General features: G+C 38.0%; 2 protein-coding genes across 5 annotated transcripts; one reads left to right on the forward strand and one right to left on the reverse strand.

The window, feature by feature from the left end:
* The first annotated feature begins 544 nt into the window (after window positions 1-544).
* Window positions 545-5,971, forward strand: LOC108987921 (transcription repressor KAN1-like). Of its 4 annotated transcripts, none has more exons than XR_001995601.2 (6): window positions 545-2,022; window positions 2,167-2,243; window positions 2,695-2,740; window positions 3,017-3,173; window positions 5,234-5,293; window positions 5,443-5,466. XR_001995601.2 is itself a non-coding variant. In XM_018960986.2 (6 exons), the coding sequence occupies exons 1-6, from the start codon at window positions 1,173-1,175 to the stop codon at window positions 5,554-5,556; spliced, it is 1,365 nt and encodes a 454-aa protein (XP_018816531.1). In that variant the 5' UTR covers window positions 545-1,172; the 3' UTR covers window positions 5,557-5,971. The 4 variants fall into 4 exon arrangements, 3 of the variants coding, with proteins under 3 accessions (XP_018816531.1, XP_018816533.1, XP_018816532.1); XM_018960986.2 differs by having other exon boundaries at window positions 5,191-5,293; window positions 5,425-5,971; XM_018960988.2 differs by having other exon boundaries at window positions 5,191-5,293; window positions 5,443-5,971.
* Window positions 5,972-12,276: 6,305 nt separating this feature from the next.
* Window positions 12,277-15,505, reverse strand: LOC108988204. The gene is made up of 3 exons (XM_018961377.2): window positions 15,037-15,505; window positions 13,352-13,589; window positions 12,277-12,831 (listed from the first exon to the last, which is right to left on the reverse strand). Exons 1-3 carry the CDS (start codon window positions 15,457-15,459, stop codon window positions 12,677-12,679), a joined length of 816 nt encoding a protein of 271 aa, XP_018816922.1. The 5' UTR covers window positions 15,460-15,505; the 3' UTR covers window positions 12,277-12,676.
* Window positions 15,506-19,096: the final 3,591 nt, after the last annotated feature.

Consider the following 19,096-nt stretch of genomic DNA (forward strand, 5'->3'; position numbering starts at 1 on the left):
ATTTGGACGGTCATGATGTACTAGTGTAAGAAGATAAAATAAAATCAAAATCCAGGATGCCAAACATGACATTAATATTGAATGTTGAAAGATTGTTGAGGGAATATTTGGGAGAATGAAATTAATTAAGGGGAATTAGTAGAATTTAGAAGCTGGCAAAATAATGTTGGATTAGGGTTCATGATCATCAGGAGCAGGCTTACGCATGAAAGCAAACAAAAACCGCTTTGTCTTTCATGCGATCGGTACTCTGTCTTCACAAAAGGTCAATCGAGGTAAGTCTTAAATCTTTCATACGTGCGAGTAAAATCATCATACATTCTTTATATAGAAGTTTATTCACTATTTCTTGTACCAGATATTGTAATTAAACGAAAGAAATTTATTGTACTATGCAACTTTTACTGTCTTGGCTTGGCTTGGCTTGGCTTGGCTTGCCTGCCCATTTATGTATGCAGGAAACGAGACACCATTAATTAATATATATATATATTTACAGAAAAACTAACGTTGTCATGAGAGAGAGAGAGAGAGAGAGCGAGGAGGGTGGGGGAAAAGGAATCAAACATGAGGGTTTCTTTCTCTCTCTAGCATTTTTTATCCCGTCGTCTCCGGGGAAGGGAAATCCAAGGTGATCATATTTTTTTGGGGGCATTTTGTGGGTTTTGACCACGGAGAGACAGAGAAAAGGAGGGAGAAGGGGGGACCTTGTGCCCTTCTTCTCCTTCAAGTGTCATTTTCCTAAATATACTCTCGAGGAACTCCGGACTTAATCCCCTCCTTTTCTATTCCCTGCCTTTCTGGATTTGTTTTTGTTTTAATATCTTCCTCCTTTTGCTTAACAACACATCTCTCTCTCTTCCATATCCCTTTATCTCTCCCTCTCTGGAGCATGTCTGTTTGTTTTAGAAGATAGCAAGGTTTTTTTTTTACTTTGCTTCGAGTCCCTACGAGTTCTCTCCCAGCTCTTCAATCTTAAAAGCATACAAACCCCTGTTCTTTGATAGCTTTTCCATACGTTTTTCGAAGAAAATAAATATATATCATTCATCAGTCATCAAGAAAGGCAGGAAGAGCAGAAAGAAGTAAAGACCCAGTTGTCAATATCTGAACTTACTTTAGTATAAAGTCGAATTGAGCAAAGAAAAGCTTCTATTTGGGAAAGAAGGTTAATGAAAATGCCCTTGGAAGGGATTTTCATTGAACCATCTTCAACCCCTCTTCCAGATCTTTCCCTGCACATTAGTCCTCCCAACACTTCATCTTCTTTAACTTCTACCGATGAACCAGACATCAGTTTCGATCTTTTGAGCCATCGAGAAGCCCACAATTCCAAAAGCAATAGCTCTACCAGGACTGAATCCCAAGCTCAAACTGAGCTCTCCCTCGGGAGGAATTCCAGATGTGGAGCTGAAGACTCGCGGCCTCATGATCCTTATCAACAGCAAAATCATCTTCTGCAGCTCTCTAAGAATCACTTGAATCACAAAAATCGTGGTGTCTCACTACTAGATGTATCATCAGACAGTTTAAGGCCGATCAAAGGGATACCGGTCTATCACAGCCGTTCATTTCCGTTCTTGCCCATGGACCCTGCAAGAGACAAGGATCCCAAGATGTCTTTCTACCCAATTCCGTCTTATCCCTCTCTGTCTTCTTGCTCCGCTTTGTGCACTCCATCTGTGTCTCACTCACCTTCGCCTTACTATAGAGGGGGCTTGGATCCCATGTCGATCTTCCACTCCGGCTCTAATGCGTCTTCAGCGGCATATAGATTAGGGGCTACAACATCGTTTAATGGGCTCTCAACGGATTCTTTGAAAGCGCTCCAATTGCACCATCATCAGCAGCAGAATCAGTATGGCGTAGGAGCTTCAGAGGCTTCACATCATGGGATGATAAGGTCAAGATTTTTACCTAAGCTCCCAACAAAGCGAAGCATGAGAGCTCCAAGGATGCGCTGGACCAGCACACTCCATGCTCGTTTCGTCCACGCTGTTGAGCTTCTTGGTGGTCATGAAAGTAAATATTTCTTTTGCTGGCCAAGCTAGCTCTTGCCTTTTCTTGATTTTCCTTTCCGTTTGATCTGTTTGTATGATTTGTATTGAGTTCTAGGTTTTTGCATGTGTTTTCTTTTCGTCTAATCTTATTGGTGATGAGTTTCAGGAGCTACACCAAAGTCAGTTCTTGAGCTCATGGATGTCAAGGATCTCACATTAGCGCATGTGAAGAGCCATTTGCAGGTAAATATCATATAGTAATAACTCTCTCTGTCTCGGTCTCTGTCTCTCTCTTTTTAGCGCATTCATCTGGGGCGGTGTACATTGATCTGTCAAACCGGCGCAGTAGCCGATGAAAGTAGTGAATGACTGAATAAATGAGTGAATTAAGGAGCAGTGAGCTTCTGCGACGGGGCAGACAGCTTCTGCTTTTACAAAGAGAGAGAACAAAGTAGAATGATGACAGGAAAAGTAGTCATCATTTCTCAATTATAAGCACCATTGGTCCATTACAACCTTAACAAATATCAGCTTTGTAATTAACACTGAAACGAGGGGGAGAGAGAGAGAGAGAGAGAGAGAGAGAGAGAGAGATTTTCTTTTTGGTTTTACATTATTCTTTTTTGGGCTAGCTGTATTTTCCTTGATCATCCAAGTGTTCGAATTTTGCAAATGCTTCCCATTGGCTTTACAGATGTATCGGACTGTTAAGACCACTGACAAGCCTGCCGCTTCCTCAGGTAATTCGTACGACTTAGCCTTCAGCTTCTCTCTCTCTCTCTCTCTCTCGTTTATTCCGGCCATATCTTATCTTACTCCCCGTGTTGTTCTTTCCCCATTATTTTATTTTTATTACTAGCACTCAGTTAGTTTATACTCCCTTTGATCTCCACCCCCTGATGTAGGCATGCATTTATACATCCATTAGTTACAGATCACTCGCACATATTTTTCTACATATATGCATGCAAGCCAAGCCTAAACATTCACATGAAAGTTTTGGGTTCTCCTTGAAGGTCAATCGGATGGATCTGGGGAGGACGAAATCTCCCCAGTGGGGAGCGCCGGTGACCGTGGCCTACGTCCACTTACTGATCAAAGAGGACCGCCCGATCGGCCCCTACAACAAGAAATCGACTATCCTTCTATCACTCTGTGGAGTAACTCTTCGAGGTAGCTTCAGTTCTCTCTCTCTCATACACGAGCATATATGCAATATATATATATATATAGAACTTCTTTTCTAAAGTGAACTGGTATTAGAGTCTCATGCTGTACCAAAATGCATACACTTCTAAAAGCTGAGGGCGCGATGGACTAACGCGAACTGCGTTCCTTTTACTTTTGCATGGCATCTTATCTTAGAAACGCAAACCCACGTCCATCATTTTTGAAGAATAAAAGGGTTCTTGAGGCAGCTTTTGCTTTATTGCTCTTTGGTTCTCTCTCTCATTTATCTTTTGTGTCATAAGATAGATATCTATTTCTGCTGGGATGAGAATTGTAAGCTTTGTTGGATATCAAAGAAAAGTCACAGACATAATCAAACGTTAATGAGAACAGACACACTTTTGCTTTTGCTTTAGAACTGCATCTTGATACTCTTATACTAAATGTCTGGTTCTTATTCTCTCCACAAGGACATTGCACATAAGACCAAAAAGACCACTCACTTGATTTAAATGCATGCTTTCCTCTTTTCAAAGTTTCAATCAACTATATTTTTATCTTCATGCTCGAGGTACCTGCTTCCATGATTCTTTTGAATATTATAATTAATCGAAAAGCGCATGAACTGGTTCGAATGCAACATGTCGGCTAGGAAATAGAATGGTTTAAAGGGTGCTAATTTGATGAATTTAAGCCTCGTATTTAGAAGGGTAAGTATAATTTTCTTTTCTGATGCATCTTATATACATGAAGTTCAAATAAATGGATGCTTCTTTGCACTTAACTTCATATATAGTTTCGCTGATTCGCTCGGGGAATGATGAGGTTAAACTATTATATAGCGTTCAAAAAATTTCTAACTTCTTTCCTTCATTTTCCTTCTCTGGATAACTAAGCTAATATATATACATATATATATATATATATGCATATATTTAAAAATGATTTCTTTCACAAAATTTGTATAGTTTACCTGAGTGCCAGCATCAAACAAGTTAAGTATCTCATTTTAACCTCGTCTGTTTTCTCCGATAAAATGAATTGAGATTAAAATTAAAAGTTGAACAAAATATTATTAGAATATATTTTTTTAATGTTATTTTTATATAAAAATTTGAAAAAATTATTATAATAAAATTAGTCAAGATAAATTGAGAAGAGTCATGAAAAGAAAAGATCTAGGCCTTAGGTATATATGAGTGGGGAACAGGTTAATTATCATAAATATTGTATTGGAGTTAAAAGTACTCCTCCTTGCATTTATAACGATTCTAAAAAATTGTCAGGTGTAAACTTGACTAGTCTTTTTAAAGCATAATCCCATCTATATGATTTGAACTTTCCTTTAGGCTTTTCCTCATTGTCACATGAATTTTAGGCTTGCTAGTGAGGTACATTTTTTTGGATGCGGGAAGAGGCGCGCGCGGGCATGTGTGTGTGAGGCTTCATCATCATATTGTTTTTAGGCATGATCACCTGGGAGCCTAACAACATGAGAAAAATGAGACTTCTACTGCTATAATCCTTACACCAATTTAACTTTTATCCTAAATTTAGTTGAGGGCTATAACTTATAATTTACTAAGTCCTGGATGCATGTAAGCTTGCTACGAGAGTCTGACTCTATTTAGTTCAGTTTAAGGTAATGCTTTTGAAAAGGCACGTCTAACAGTCATATATGCATGTGCTTTAAGTCAGTATTCCATGTAAAATGTTAGATGGTGCTTTTCACCACTAGATCAGTGATTTCCCGTTAACGCTGGTGATCACATCCATTAACGTACGGTTGAATGGGAGAGATTGTGATGATGTTACATGGACATGTGTAAGTTCACGAGTACTAGCTATATAAGTAAAGGCATGAAATGATTCAAAGTTAATGTTAATTCAAGTATAATGTGGAGTACTACTACTAATTCAAGGTCTATAAATATTATATGATCCGGAAAAAAGCTGCGAGCAATCTATCTATTAATTAATAATGTTTCGGGCTGACTCGATCAGTTTTTAATTTTGTTAGTAGGGAGGCATGGGTACAAGCTAACAACAATGACATGGATCAGGGGCTAAAGCCTGCCGCATCCTTTGAGTCACAACAAAGATCAAGAGCGCACCATTGGCAGGTAATAATTTAATTCATGGAGTCTTATATATATCACCAACACCCATGAACAGATCCAGATGAGGTGATTCATTCAATTGCATGCATATTATATACATATTGGATCGTGTATACTTGCTGATTAATTACCAGGTTTCCAAAACATTACAGGAATGCGGTTCAACTCAATTGAAGAGCTACTTAGGGTCTAATTTGGACTCCATGAATCCAAGCTTGGAGTTCACATTAGGCATCCCAGACTGGCATGGGAAAGAACACGACTAATTCCCTACTCCCTAGCTAATCTCTTGATCATCTTCGTCTTGTTTTTGGCTGTCATGTGCATGATTCCTTGATCGCCAGTTCATTTTCTTCATTATTCAAAATCATAGCTAGATATATAAAATCGTGTTTCCGATGAAGAGGAAACGGCAGTCACAAAAAATGCAGGCTGACTCTCACGACTGAACGTGCATGCAACCTATTTTGGGGCTTGTTATGTGCGACTAAAGCATTATGTGATTGTAAACATGAAAAATAAGAGAAAAGGAATCAGGTGAAGATCTAGAAAAAGAGAATCACGTAAGAATGTGGGTAGTTCTTAAAACTTGTAAAGACTATTCCTGTCTAGATGGCTTTATATCTAAGTACGTACAGACGAATTACTATGACATGTATATATATAGCATCATTCTAATCACGACCTTGCTAATCATCATTTCACATTTCAATATTACAAGCGGATCATGACCAACTTCATGGTTCAAGTTTTCTTCAAGATCAACTGGACAAATTAAACTGCATACCATGCCTTACAGTCCTAATGCTGATAATTAGTTTGTGTTTGTCAGCTTACTTCATCATGTAGTTCGATATTTGTAAAAGCCATTAATACTAATAGTACTGAAACTGGAAATCGTTCCGATCGATTCATGACAGAAAACTCTTTTTCTCTCAAAACATTGATCAGATATATATATATAATATATATCTATCCAAATTTTTTTCTACTGAAAAAAGCTGCACTTTAGCTAGCTAAGCACAGTCATCATGCGCGCGGCTTTGTTCTTGTTGCTATATGTTTATTCTTTATGCAACGGAGTGATAGACTTTGGAAGGAAATATATTTCTGTATTCTCATTAATGTCAAACAGAGATGTACAAGGCGGTATTTATAGAAATACAAAAAGAAAATTTCCTAGACATTTTTACAAACAGAGAACGTGCCCTACCAAATTACATTGCATTACACAGAATTTGTTGAATTCCTTTGCCAAAACGGTTAAAAGCAATGTCCAGAGGAGACGCACCAAGCTAGCACGCTACGTAATTCTTGAAGGTTCTAGAGTTGTGGCTGATGTGTTTGATGCTTGCCATGTCACTTGTGATTTGGAGTCCAACATGGATGGCTCAATATGCCCCCTCGAGCCTAGCGGGTTGTTAACAACAGTGAAGCTCATTCTGAGAAGATGAAACCCAGAAGCTACAAGAGGCTTTGTGAGAATATCAACTAGCTGGTCTTTTGATGGAAGAAAAGCAACTTGAAGAGTTTTGGCAACAACTCTATCACAAACAAAATGGAAATCAATTTTCATATGTTTGGTGCGAGAATGAAGAATTGGATTAATGGACAGGTAGGTTGCACCAAGATTGTCACACCATAGAAGAAGGATTTTAGAAATAAAAATATGCAGTTCTTTTAAAAGATTTTGAATCCAAAGTAGCTCGGCAGTTGTGTTGGCAAGGGCCTTATTTTCGGCCCGGTGTTGGAGCGAGCAACAGTGCGTTGCTTGCGAGAACACCAAGAGATCAGATTTTTACCCATAAAAATACAAAATCCACACGTAGAGTAGAGATCATCCGCGTCTGAAAAGGCTTGAAGTTGAAGGGAGGAAGACTTATGAATGAAGAGACTGAAATTGAGTGTTTGTTTAAGGTATCTGAGTAGACGCTTAACAGCCTGCCAATATGAGTGTTTTGGATTATTCATAAACTGACAGATTTTGTTAACTATGAAAGCAATGTCTGGACGAGTGAGGGAGAGGTACTGAAGGCTCCCAACAATGCTATGATATAGTGTAGGATCCGAAAAGGTTGGAGTGTTTGAAACAGAGAGACGACTAGAGGTAGCCATTGGAGAAGTAATTCCATTGGCAGAAAGTATTGACTCGAGAAAGATCACAGATATATTTTCATTGGGATAGTAAAATTCCAATGTCCAAATGACAAATTTTAATACCAACAAAAAAAGATAATTAACCTAAATCTTTAACAGGAAAAACAAATGCTAGAAAGGAAATAAGGTGGAAATAAGGTGATAAGTCGAAACCAATTGGCTGGGACATGTAGACAGCTTCTATAAGATCTCAATGGAGAAATGCATTTTAGTTGTCAACTTGCCGGAGTGGCCATCCATGAGACACAACGAGAGAGAGAACTAAGTAGATTGTGGTTGGTTTAACAACCAGGCTGAATGTCTCAGCATAGTCGATGCCTTCTTGCTGGTGGAATCCTTTGGCAATGAGTCTCTCTTACATCTTTCGATGGAATCGTCGGTATTGTGCTTGGCTCAGAACACCCACCTGCAACCAACAACGTTAGAAGAAGGGGGAACAAGGGACCAAGTTTTGCTTAGAATAAGAGCTTGAAACTCTCTTCTCATGGCATCACACCACTCAAAGAGATGCAATGGTATAGGATGATGGTTCTTCAGGAACATCGATGGTGAGGGTAAGACAATGACGAGAATTTAGGTAAGGAATTTGGCCATGGGTGAAGGGTTTTAAACGGGAATTGTTTGTTTTAGATTGCGTAATGATCGGTGAGCGTGGGAGTGGAGGTGGTGGTATGAGAGGAACTTGAGTGTTAGGGTTAGCGTAAGTCGAGCTTGAGGGAGAGGATGAATCTAGTTGAAAAGATGAAGATGATGATGGGCCGATTGTAGTGGGGCTGGAAGGAAGAGTTAATGGGTTTAGATTATGTGGTAGAGTTGGGCCAAGGCAGGAGGTAAGAAAATTGGAAGGGTTGTACATGTTTGTTGGGATAGATTGAGGCCTGAATTAAAGTGAGAAGAATTTAGGCCCAAATCAGAGTGTGAAGGATAAGGAAACAAATTTTCATTAAAAATAATATCACGAGATATATATATATATATATATATATATATATATATACACATAGCCCATTAGTAGGAACATGTAAACACTTATAGCCTTTGTGTATATGACTATATCCAAGAAAGAGACAAAGAAAAGAACGAAGATGAATTATGTGATTGTTATAGGGCCGAAGATTAGGCCAACATTCGGATCCAAAAACTCCGAGGAATGAGTAATCTTGGTCTTTGTTAAAGAGAAGTAGATGTGGTGACTTTTTGTGAAGGGAAGGTGAGAGGAGAAAATTTATAAGGTAAACTGCAATATGAAAGGCATCGGACCAAAATTTGTATGGGAGAGATGTCGTTGCTAAAAGAGCGAGGCCAGTCTCAACGATGTGGTGATGCTTTTTCTCCACCACACCATTTTGTTGGTGGTTGTGAGGACATGAGAGTCGATGTGTAATGCCTTAAGATTGATGAAGATTGGTTAGGGGTCGAAATTCTCTGCCCCAATCGCTTTGAACAATTTTAATTTTGGCATTGAATAGTCATTCAATTTTTTTTGAAATAGAACAAAAGTGGATGAGGCATCACCCTTAGAAGCAAGCGGATAAAACTAGGTATATCGGCTAAAGTCATCAACAAAGGAAATGTAGTATCGAAAACCATCATGTGAAATATAAGGGATGGTCCCGAAACATCTACAAAGATTAAGTGTAAAGGTCCTGGGGATCGATTAATATTAAGACTAAATGGTAATTGTGTACATTTGGCAAGTGAAAAAATTGAACAAAAGAAAGAAGACTGAGTGGGGATAAATGGTAAACACTTGATGCGCAAGATGTGAGACACAAGCCGAAGAAATGGGTGGTCGAGTCTATGATGCCATTGAGCAATTGAAGTTCTTTTATCGACAAAGACCGCAAGAGATGATTTTGTGATGGCTGGAGGAGGGAAGATGTAGAGCCCATTATGTGTTGGTCCTTGGAGGAGGGGAGTCCCGGTTTACTTGTCCTTCACGGAAAAATGTGAATCATGAAACTCAAAGAGAACATAATTATCTCGACAAAATTGATGTACGATAACTAAGTTTTTGGTAATCTGAGGGACATACAATAAATTGTGAAGAACAAAGTTAGAGGATGAGAAAGAGATTTGAGAATCACCAATATGAGTTATCGAACGGGTCTTGCCATCGCCAGCAGTGATCTGCTCGAGGCTAGTATATGATTCAGAGGAGATGTTTAAGTTGTGAATATCATAAGTTATGTGGTTTGTGGCGGCTGAGTCAAGGTACCATTGAGAAGAGGTGAAGTGAGCCGAAGGAGTTTGTGGGGGGGTTATACTGATAGGCTTGGTCGAAGCGGTAGTAACATTGTAGAGCTACATGGCCAAATTTATTACAACTTGATAGGTTGGTTTGTTGGAAGGCTGGGAAGATGAAGGAAAATGAGAGGTTTTCCAACCACCACGAAAACCATGCCGCCCACCACGAAAAACAATTTGGCCACCACGAGAGAAGGAGGGAGTAGTGATGTTGGTGGATGGAGTTGGGAGAAGACCTTGTTGAACAAAGTTGAGAGATATGCGACTTTCAAATGTTAAGAGAAGATTAAACAGTTCAGCTGAGCTTATTGGAGTAGCTCTGGTGGTGACTGAGACAACAAAAAACTCAAACTCTGAGTTAAGGCCATTTAAGAGGTAAGAAACGACCTCAAAGTCATGAAGTGGTTCTCCGGCAGCTTTCATAGTATCTTTACCAATATTGCCCTACCGTTTTAAAGCCTTAAAAGGACCATTAATTTCTTTTACAGTTTGTTGGAAGGTAGTAGATCAGGATCGAACGAGAGAGAGAGAGAGTCCACACTTCCACCTGTGTGCATTTATTTCTAGTGAACAAGGTATAAAAGTAAATTTAGGGAAATTCTAGGTAGAGAAAACTAACTTTAGAAGGCCTTTTCTATCTTCAATCCGTAAGCACTTGTCTCTCTTTTAAGTGTCAATCAATATACATATATATATATACATATATATAAGGATGTGAATATTGAGAGGAAGTGAATCAATAGATCAATTTGGAAATAAAAAAGTCTAAACCAAACCGGTATAGAATACCTCTTTTGCCATTGAAAAGCCCTCGTTTGATAGAGATACTTTGGCAAGAATGTTCAGTTCCCTCGAGAGGTTAAGATTAAAAAATAATAATAATATTGAGCCCCTAAAAATGATCAATTTAAAAGAAAACCCTCTTTTCTTATCACCAGTTATATGATAGTTGGTCATTGTAGCTTTAAAAAATGGAAACTTATACCGAATGTTAACGAATAAATCTATTTTAAGGCTTCTATACCACACTATGCATATGATATAATTTAATTTATAAGATAAATTTAAAAAAAAAATTATACTCCTTATTCCTACACCACACACATGCTTTTATTTTTATATATTTTTCTTAACAGGTGTGTGGTGTAAAGATGAAGAACTTATTTTAAAATTTGAATTTTACAAAAATTATATTTTATCATGTAGATAGTATATAACGTAGAAGCCTTATAATAACATTCAGTTCTTCTACGGGCTGGAAAGTTTGCGTAAGTATTACGCAGGAAAGAATATTTTATTCCACATCAACTACTATTAAAGAAATAAAAAGAGAAATTAAAAAACTAAGGCTGAAACACACAAGGAATTGAGAGTGAAACACACAAAAGTTTAAAACACGAAGTGCTTCGTCGTTCCCTGCCCGTCTCCCTCATTCACGTCGTCGGCATATTCTAGTAGTATTTTTTCTTTTGATTTTTTTTTTCTGGTTGATTTAAGATCAAATGCAGATTGTTTGATTTTTTTTTTGGTACTTTTTGAGTGGAAATAGTAAGAGAGTGGATCATTCTTAAAGCCAATGAGGACAAAGCAGAAGCTGGCCATGGATTTGGTTTGATGTGCTACATATTTTTGTAATATGGGAGGGAAGGGCGTTCATGAATCTCGATTTTATAATATTGTATTTTTTTGAGATGTAATTCTTAAGTTTTATTTCTGTAAAAGGTGAAGTATAAGCTCATTTGATAACATTAACCGGAAAAACCCATTCCATCCATGAAATCCTAACAAACCAAATATAAATCTCATTCTTCAATAATTTTTCCATTTTTCAATTCCGTAACTTTAAGTCGAAAACTAGGCAATGTTCATAAACCCATGAGGAATCTTTGGAGAGGAGAATAGTGGGTTCATTTCAGAAAACTGGACAATGTTTAGAAAAATGGCCATATCGATCTGGGAAATCTTCGGAGAGGAGGAGAGTGAGATGGAGGAGAATGGTGGGTTCATTTCACCAAGGGAATACTTCAGAGATGAAGAGAGTTAAATGGAAGAGAGATTTTGGAGAAGATGGAACTAAAAGTATGAAGTAGATTTGTGCGAGACTTGGAGAAGCTTTCGGAGAGGAAGTGAGACAAGATGGAGGAGAGGTCTGCTCAAACGAAATTGAGGTTTGTGCAAAACGCACCGTTTCCTTTTCTACGTGGACGGTTTGGGCACATTCCCTGTCTGAAATCTCCTGCATTCATCATTTTCCAATAACATTTATCGCATGTTAATTCCCAGCCCCGCCCTCTTACTAGTTACTCGTATCCCAACGGGATTAGCTGACTTCAATTCAGGATTTTGACGTCCAGCCTACTAATAGCAAAGGGACCCAATAAAAGAGACCGCTTCTGAAAATCTGAAAAGCCGCCAGGCTGACCCAGAACTAATTTGGGTCAAGACACGGCCCACTTCACATCTATTTGTGATCTATTAGTCTATACTTGGGTCCGAAAGTATATCATTTTTTTATAAAAAAGAAAAAGAATATCCTATTTTATAAACCTAATCCAGTATTTTAAATACTATAAAATCAGAAATCAAACAGAAAAACCAAGTACCAATACAATATTAGAATTTTCTGGTAGGATAAAACATTGGCCATGATATTTATTAAATGACCGGATAAGCCAACGGTCTAACAGATTACTTGAGCAACACAACATCATGATAACAGCCATGTCTCAAAAGAGTAATGATATTCACAAAACACTTTTCACAATACATGATGTAAAATGAGGGTAGTTTTGTAAAGTTGTATTACTTTTATATGTTATTTTACAATAATATCCCTCATTTTAAAACATGATCGTGAAATATATTGTGAAAAGTATTGTGCGTTTATCAATTTTTTGTCTTAAAAAGCATAACCATCTAACAAGGCATCATAAGTAGTAAAGTTTTTATACACACGTGGACTTCTCTATTTGCAGTAACTTCTCAATCTGAAACCTTGTTTGGTTGATGATGGTGGCGAGCATGCTTGGCAGAAGAGTAAGCTGAGAGTGCTGAACCAGTCATGGTCAGCGAGTGCTTAGCAAGGCCCAGGCTTTTCTTTGTTGCCAGCCACAAAGCAAGGAAGAATCCGATCCAACCTGGTTTAGATAAAAATTTTGGATTCCAGGGAGGGGTTAATAGAAACGGTGCAAAGCATCAAAACAGAAGTAATGAAAAGTAACATAAAAGTTATGATCCAGTCAATGTACTTAGCCGATTTCTTGCTTGCAAAAACTCACTCAGAATGCAACCACAAAAGCAGTGTTTCAGCATTATTTTCATGGCTCAAGTTGAAAGAACCCATTAGGGCTTCAACACCAGTTTATGGGTGATGTCCAATGACTTTTTTGTTATTTGCTATGTGTATCATCTTTGTAATCTAATTAATTGTTTACAGATATGGCTCGGATTACGAAGTTCAATCAATTAATATTTTTGCCTAAGAAATTTCAAGTCAAACCACCAAACAAGTCTAACAAATCGCTTCAGGTTGAACACTAAAGTGCAAAAATGGGAAATTATAACTGAGGTATATAGAACTGATAAACCATCAACCAGGTAGGATTCGTTAATAAGAAGTTAATTTGGGCACAAAATAGTAAGCAAAGTTAGCTCTACCTGTAGCTATCAAAGAAGCAACAATTGCTGAAATTGTAGCACTGGAAATAACAAAGACAGCAACCGATAGTGCTCCAATGTATATGAATGTTACACAGGTGAAGAAAAAGGCTAAGAAGCCACCTGCTGCTGCCAAAGACACCAGAAGGGATATGACAATAGCATTGATGGTTACAGCCAGAAAGAAAAGCATAAAGACAAGCAACCCTGTCAAAGTAAGAGCTGTGATCGTCCCAACCTGAAGCAAATTCAGAAAGTAAACTATGAGAAATTCAGAAGAGATCTAAAAACATGGCATATATACAAAATTTCCATATACTTTAGACCAAAGAGCAGCAAATTAACACATTCGTTCAGAGAGGAAACTCGACTGATCCAGATCCTCCCAAAATATACTTTAATGTAAATAAAATTGCTTAATGCCTAATATCAATGATGAGAAATGATCGAATATTAAAGGTTCTCAGGATCATTAAACAATAGACATTTTTTTATTCAGCAGTTCACATAATTTGTCAGTGACAAAGAAATATTCTTCCTCGGTATCTCGGCCTCGTGAGGATAAGAATGACCATTACTGCACTGGGAAGCAACAGCAAGAGGTGTGGGTGACATGGTGCCATCAAATTATTCCATAAGGTGCAAAGTGGTTTTATTGTTAAAGACTACCAAATGTTTTCCAAGATGACACAATAAGGAACAGAGCAGGGCATTAGAGGAATATTGAGAAGGCAATTATGGGAAGCGAACTCTACTAGATAGTAAAAGGTAACATTGGTTTTGGGCAGTATCATGACTATCATGGCATGAGCTCTAACATTGATTTATAAATCTTATTTTTGGCTAGTTCAGTTGTGTAACAGGGCATTCATTTGGGTCCTCAGTACCTCTAAGATAAGTTTTTATCAAACCTACCACGATTTATTATTACCTGCATCATAAACTACTCTTGGAGCCACTCAAATAGAAACATTTTTTTTTTATTAAGTAACAACTTGCTTCTAAACCGCACCGTTAAAAACATAATAGAATTCTACTTCGAGGACTCCATTATTCCCTATTATCTTGCAAATTGAAAGACAACTCTTACCAATACCGTAAAAGTTACTAGTTTTTTGTCAAAACTTGTCTTTAAAAAAAGGGATCGCTTTTAAACTCGAAAACCTTCGCTTTCCGAACTTTTGAACCCAAAACCCATCTAATCTTTTAAATATTCAGCCTGGAAAGAGAACGAATAAAGTTAATTACTTAGTCGGTGAAAGTGTTTCTTATCGTCTCATTATTATAATTTTATCAAATTCAAATTTTTTAATTTTCAAAACATTAATAATAATATTATTATTAAAAAATAATATTTTATTCAATTTATTCACAACTCATCTTATCTAACTCATTATCCAAACAGTAACTTAATGAGCCGACAGGTCATTTAAAGGGGAAAAAATAAAGGCAAAGAAGATGAAATCGTTCGAAAAGACTAGAATTTTACGATTGATTAGCGAAACTAATAATTCGATCGAACCCTCCTCCAATATTGGGTACGGTTGCTAAACTTCAATACTGAAAATGAAACGCTTTTGCGGCAATAATTGGATCACGAAAGCCAGCATTAAACCAACGCTTGACAACCGATAAAAAAAACCCAAAATCGAATCACAAGACTGTAAGAGAGAGGAGACGCTCACAGAAATGACAAGGAGGGCACGGAGAGGACTGCCCCTACGAGTCCAGAGAAGGACGTTCCGCCCAGTGTTTCGAGAAGCTTCGCGGAGGAGAGGGGCGTTACCGGCCACAGAGGCCTTGATCCGGTGCAGCAGCGGAGCTCGTTCACCTTGTACGTCAGGGAAGAGGATCGCGGACAGCAGACGGTGGAAAACGCTGTACAAGGTCTCCCCCTCCTGCAGCTCTCGGCGGTGACGGTGGGTCCCTTCGCCATCGGGCACCTCCACGAAGACCGCGCCGACGCCGTTGGGCGTCTCCGTCCCGTTCGGTTCCTCCATTTGCGAGCCCTTACGGTGAGACCGACAGAGTGACTGGAAGTGACGAAGCCGATGAAGCTGAAGCCTTTTTCCCCGTGGTCGTCCGCTACTTGGGATCTCAATTCTCATCGACCAATTTTAGTGGAACTTCAATTAAAATGGGGTCTACCTTTACATATGCTGATTTGACTGGCAGCAATTTTTAAGCCGAATGGTACACGTGGAAGGTTGCGTGGGCAGATTTAGCCGTTTGAGTCGGGGGAGTGGGTCAAGTTACAAGTAGTTCACTATTATTCTCCCCTTCTAATGTATTATCCGATTCACTTGGGATCTCGCCAACCAACTTTATTAAGAAATTAATTAAAAGTGGGTCTATTTTTACGGAAGTCTGAGTTTGTTCCTTGTTTATATATATAAAATATTATAAATAATTAGAGTCACATGTCCAATAACGATCTTTTCTTAATTTTGTTAATATCTTCATTTGTGACGAAGAAAAGTCATTCTTGCAAATACAATTACATTATTACAGTACACCAAACATTTTCACTCATACTAAAAACCTGTCCAACATATCATATCAGTCCTATCCCAAAACACCATTACTTCTGTCTAACATAACTCCGTCTAACATAACCCGTTCCCATCCTATCCAACTTGTACAACCCCTTCACTTCTTGAGATAATTGGGCAACATAAAAAAGAAAACACTATCTTCCCATAGCACCATCTCTAGCTAACTCATCTGCTATCTTATTACCTTCTCTATACAAATGATTAATAGAAAAATTAAAACCATCCAAAAGAGCTAACAATTGATCCCAAAAATACCAAATTATACATTTTTCCCCCAACCATTTCACCACAATTAAAGAATCACATTCAATATCAATAGAAAAATGCCCTAACTGACAACAGTATTTTATTCATTCCACCACTGCACGTAACTCAGCTTCATTATTCCTAATCGTCCTAAAAAATTTTGAAAAAGCAAAAATCAATTTTCCCTCATAATCCCACAAAATCCACCCTCATCCTCCCACACCTGGATTTCCAAAGTAACATCTGTCTAAATTCAATTTCAACCTCCCTGATGAAGGCCTCATCCATCTCACAACTTGCAACTTTGAACCAACTTTCTTCACATGTATTGAAATATCCAGATTTTGTAACACCCGGATGTCCCCTTTTCCCATATTTTTTCTTTCAAAAGCAGTTGCATTGGACCTCACCCAATATTTTATAGAGCCCCACACTTCCATCACATTTTCTGATTTTCCTTCCATCCTTGCTACACAACGACGCCTCCACAATTTCCAAACCACTATACTCGGTATTAAACCAAGCAAACACCCACTCTGAGATCTCCTCCTCGCTCTATTCAACCATAGTTGAACCCGTCCCCTCCAAGTATGATTAATAAAAAATGGTATATTCATCTCAACCGTACACTTTCTCCATATTGCTTGAGCAAAATCCCCCTTACACAAGATATGCTCTAAATCATATTCCTTGCCATTTTCACAACAATCACATCTCGAAACCATTGGTATCCTCAACTTCCTTACCAGATCATCTACACTAAGACAATTAAAATTTGCTTTCCACATACAAATGGATTTTTTTTTTTATCAATTTGTTCTAAACCCACTTTGCCCAAGAACATTCAGGCATTCTCATTCTGATACACTTTCATGCTGATTTTGTGGAAAAACACCAATCTTTTTTAGGTTTCCAGATTAAGATGCCATTTACCTATCTCAAAAGTCCCACCTTTTTAATCACCTCATAGGCTCTCTCATTACCAAGCAACAATTGAAGCCTATCCACATCCCAAATATTATTCACAACATAATCCCGAATTATGACCAATCTCTCCTCCTCCATAACAATCAACCCATCACATAGAGGACCTAAACCCATGAAATTATCATACCACATGGATACCCGACCCTCTCTTATTTTCCAAAAAGAATTACTCAACAAATCAGGCAAAGTCTCCATAATCTTTTTCCACAAAGACGAACCAGCACCATCGCTTCTACATAAAGAAATATGCTTATTCTTGACATATTTGGCCTTAAAGAATTTCGCCCACAAGGAATTTTGAGTCAATATCTGTCATCCAAACTTCAAAAATAAAGATCTTTGTACCTCACTCAGCTTTCTCACCCCAATCCCTCATTCCTCTCCATTGGCAAGCATTGATTCTGTCAAGCTCGCCACATTCTTTTATTTTTCTTTGGTGTTCACCCCATAAAAATTTTGAAAATAAACCATTCAACTTCCAGATCACCATCTTAGGAACTTGCACAACAAATAGAAGGTGAATAGGCATAGTAGAAATCACATGCCTTAATAAAATAAGTCTTCCCCTATGTGATAATAGCCGACACTTCCATCCTGAGATTTTCTTCCTCACACGCTTCACCAATGAATCAAAGTGACTAATTCTCAAACAACCATCCATTACAGGAGCTCCCAAATAAGTGAAATGAAAGCTTTCCTCTGAAAAACCCATCACCCCCAAAAATCTCCCTCTTTCGGCTATATGATAACAATTTTGAGAAAAAAATAGCCGACTTCTCAAAATTAATACGTTGCCCCGACCAACATTCATATTGTTTCAATACACCCATCAGGCCCCTTATCGACTTTCTAGAACCATTAACAAACACAATCACATCATCGGCATATAGGAGATGAGAAACTCTCGAGGAGCTAGAAGGGTGAGAGAAAGGCAAAATCCCTCCATCATGGCTAATGCCCTCGACAAAACTTCCTCCATAATAAATATGTAGAAAGGGGATCCCCCTATCTAAAACCCCTCTTAGATTTAAGAAAACCTCTATATGTTCCATTTATCAAGATTGAAAACCAAGGCGAACAAACACAATTATTTACCAAGTTCCGAAAAGAAATTGGGATCTCTAGAGTACACATGACATGGTCAAGAAACCGCCAATCCACTCAGTCATACGCCTTACTCATATCAATTTTCAACATTATATTTTTCCCTAGCTCTCCTATGTAACAACTTTGCAATCTCTTGAGTAATAGATATATTATCAAAAATGTTTCGGCCTTTAACAAACGCACATTGCTCAAGAGAAATAATCTTTCCAAGTATCAAAGATAATCTAGAAACCAAAAGTTTAGAGAAGACCTTATATATGACGTTGCAAAGACTGATAGGTCTGAACTCATCAAAGTTCTGTGGATTCTTCACCTTTGGAATTAACACAAAATATGTCATTGTGTAAAATCGAGGAAGTTCACAACCCCTAAAGAACTCCAATACCTCCTCCATGACATCCACCTTCACAATATTCCATCTTGCCAAATAAAAACCAAACCCAAACCCATTTGGCCTCGGGCTAGAATCAACACCAATCGACGAAAAACCTAACTTTACTTCCTCCTCTGAAGGCTCTACACAAAACCCATGTGAATCATCAACTGAAATACCATGAGGAAATAAATTCTTGAGATCAGACAACTCAACAGAATTATCTTGCATAAGAAACGTCTCAAAATACTTTAAACCCTCCTCATGAACCCTTTCTAGAGAGTCATAATATCCACCATCTATAAGCCTCATTTCTTTAACAAATGAACTTCTTCTACGTTGTGCAATGACTGCATGAAAAATGGTCCCCCTCCACGCACCACTTTTTCTTTGCTTGTTGGGTTAGGCGCATATCCTCTCTTTTCAACCAGACATATAATTCAGCCTTTGTAGCCAGAAAATCAACCCCATCATCTT

This window comes from Juglans regia, chromosome 1, assembly GCF_001411555.2.
Source record: "Juglans regia cultivar Chandler chromosome 1, Walnut 2.0, whole genome shotgun sequence".
NCBI lineage: Eukaryota > Viridiplantae > Streptophyta > Magnoliopsida > Fagales > Juglandaceae > Juglans > Juglans regia.

Excerpts from the sequence above, each read along its gene's own strand:
- LOC108987921 (XM_018960986.2), top strand. The coding sequence starts at position 1,173 with ATGAAAATGCCCTTGGAAGGGATTTTCATTGAACCATCTTCAACCCCT. Across the intron at positions 2,741-3,016 it reads CAAGCCTGCCGCTTCCTCAG|GTCAATCGGATGGATCTGGG; the intron begins GTAATTCGTACG and ends TTCTCCTTGAAG. Across the intron at positions 5,294-5,424 it reads CAAGAGCGCACCATTGGCAG|GTTTCCAAAACATTACAGGA; the intron begins GTAATAATTTAA and ends ATTAATTACCAG.
- LOC108988204 (XM_018961377.2), bottom strand. The coding sequence starts at position 15,459 with ATGAGAATTGAGATCCCAAGTAGCGGACGACCACGGGGAAAAAGGCTT. Across the intron at positions 13,590-15,036 it reads GTGCCCTCCTTGTCATTTCT|GTTGGGACGATCACAGCTCT; the intron begins GTGAGCGTCTCC and ends AATTTGCTTCAG. Across the intron at positions 12,832-13,351 it reads TGCTTCTTTGATAGCTACAG|GTTGGATCGGATTCTTCCTT; the intron begins GTAGAGCTAACT and ends TATCTAAACCAG.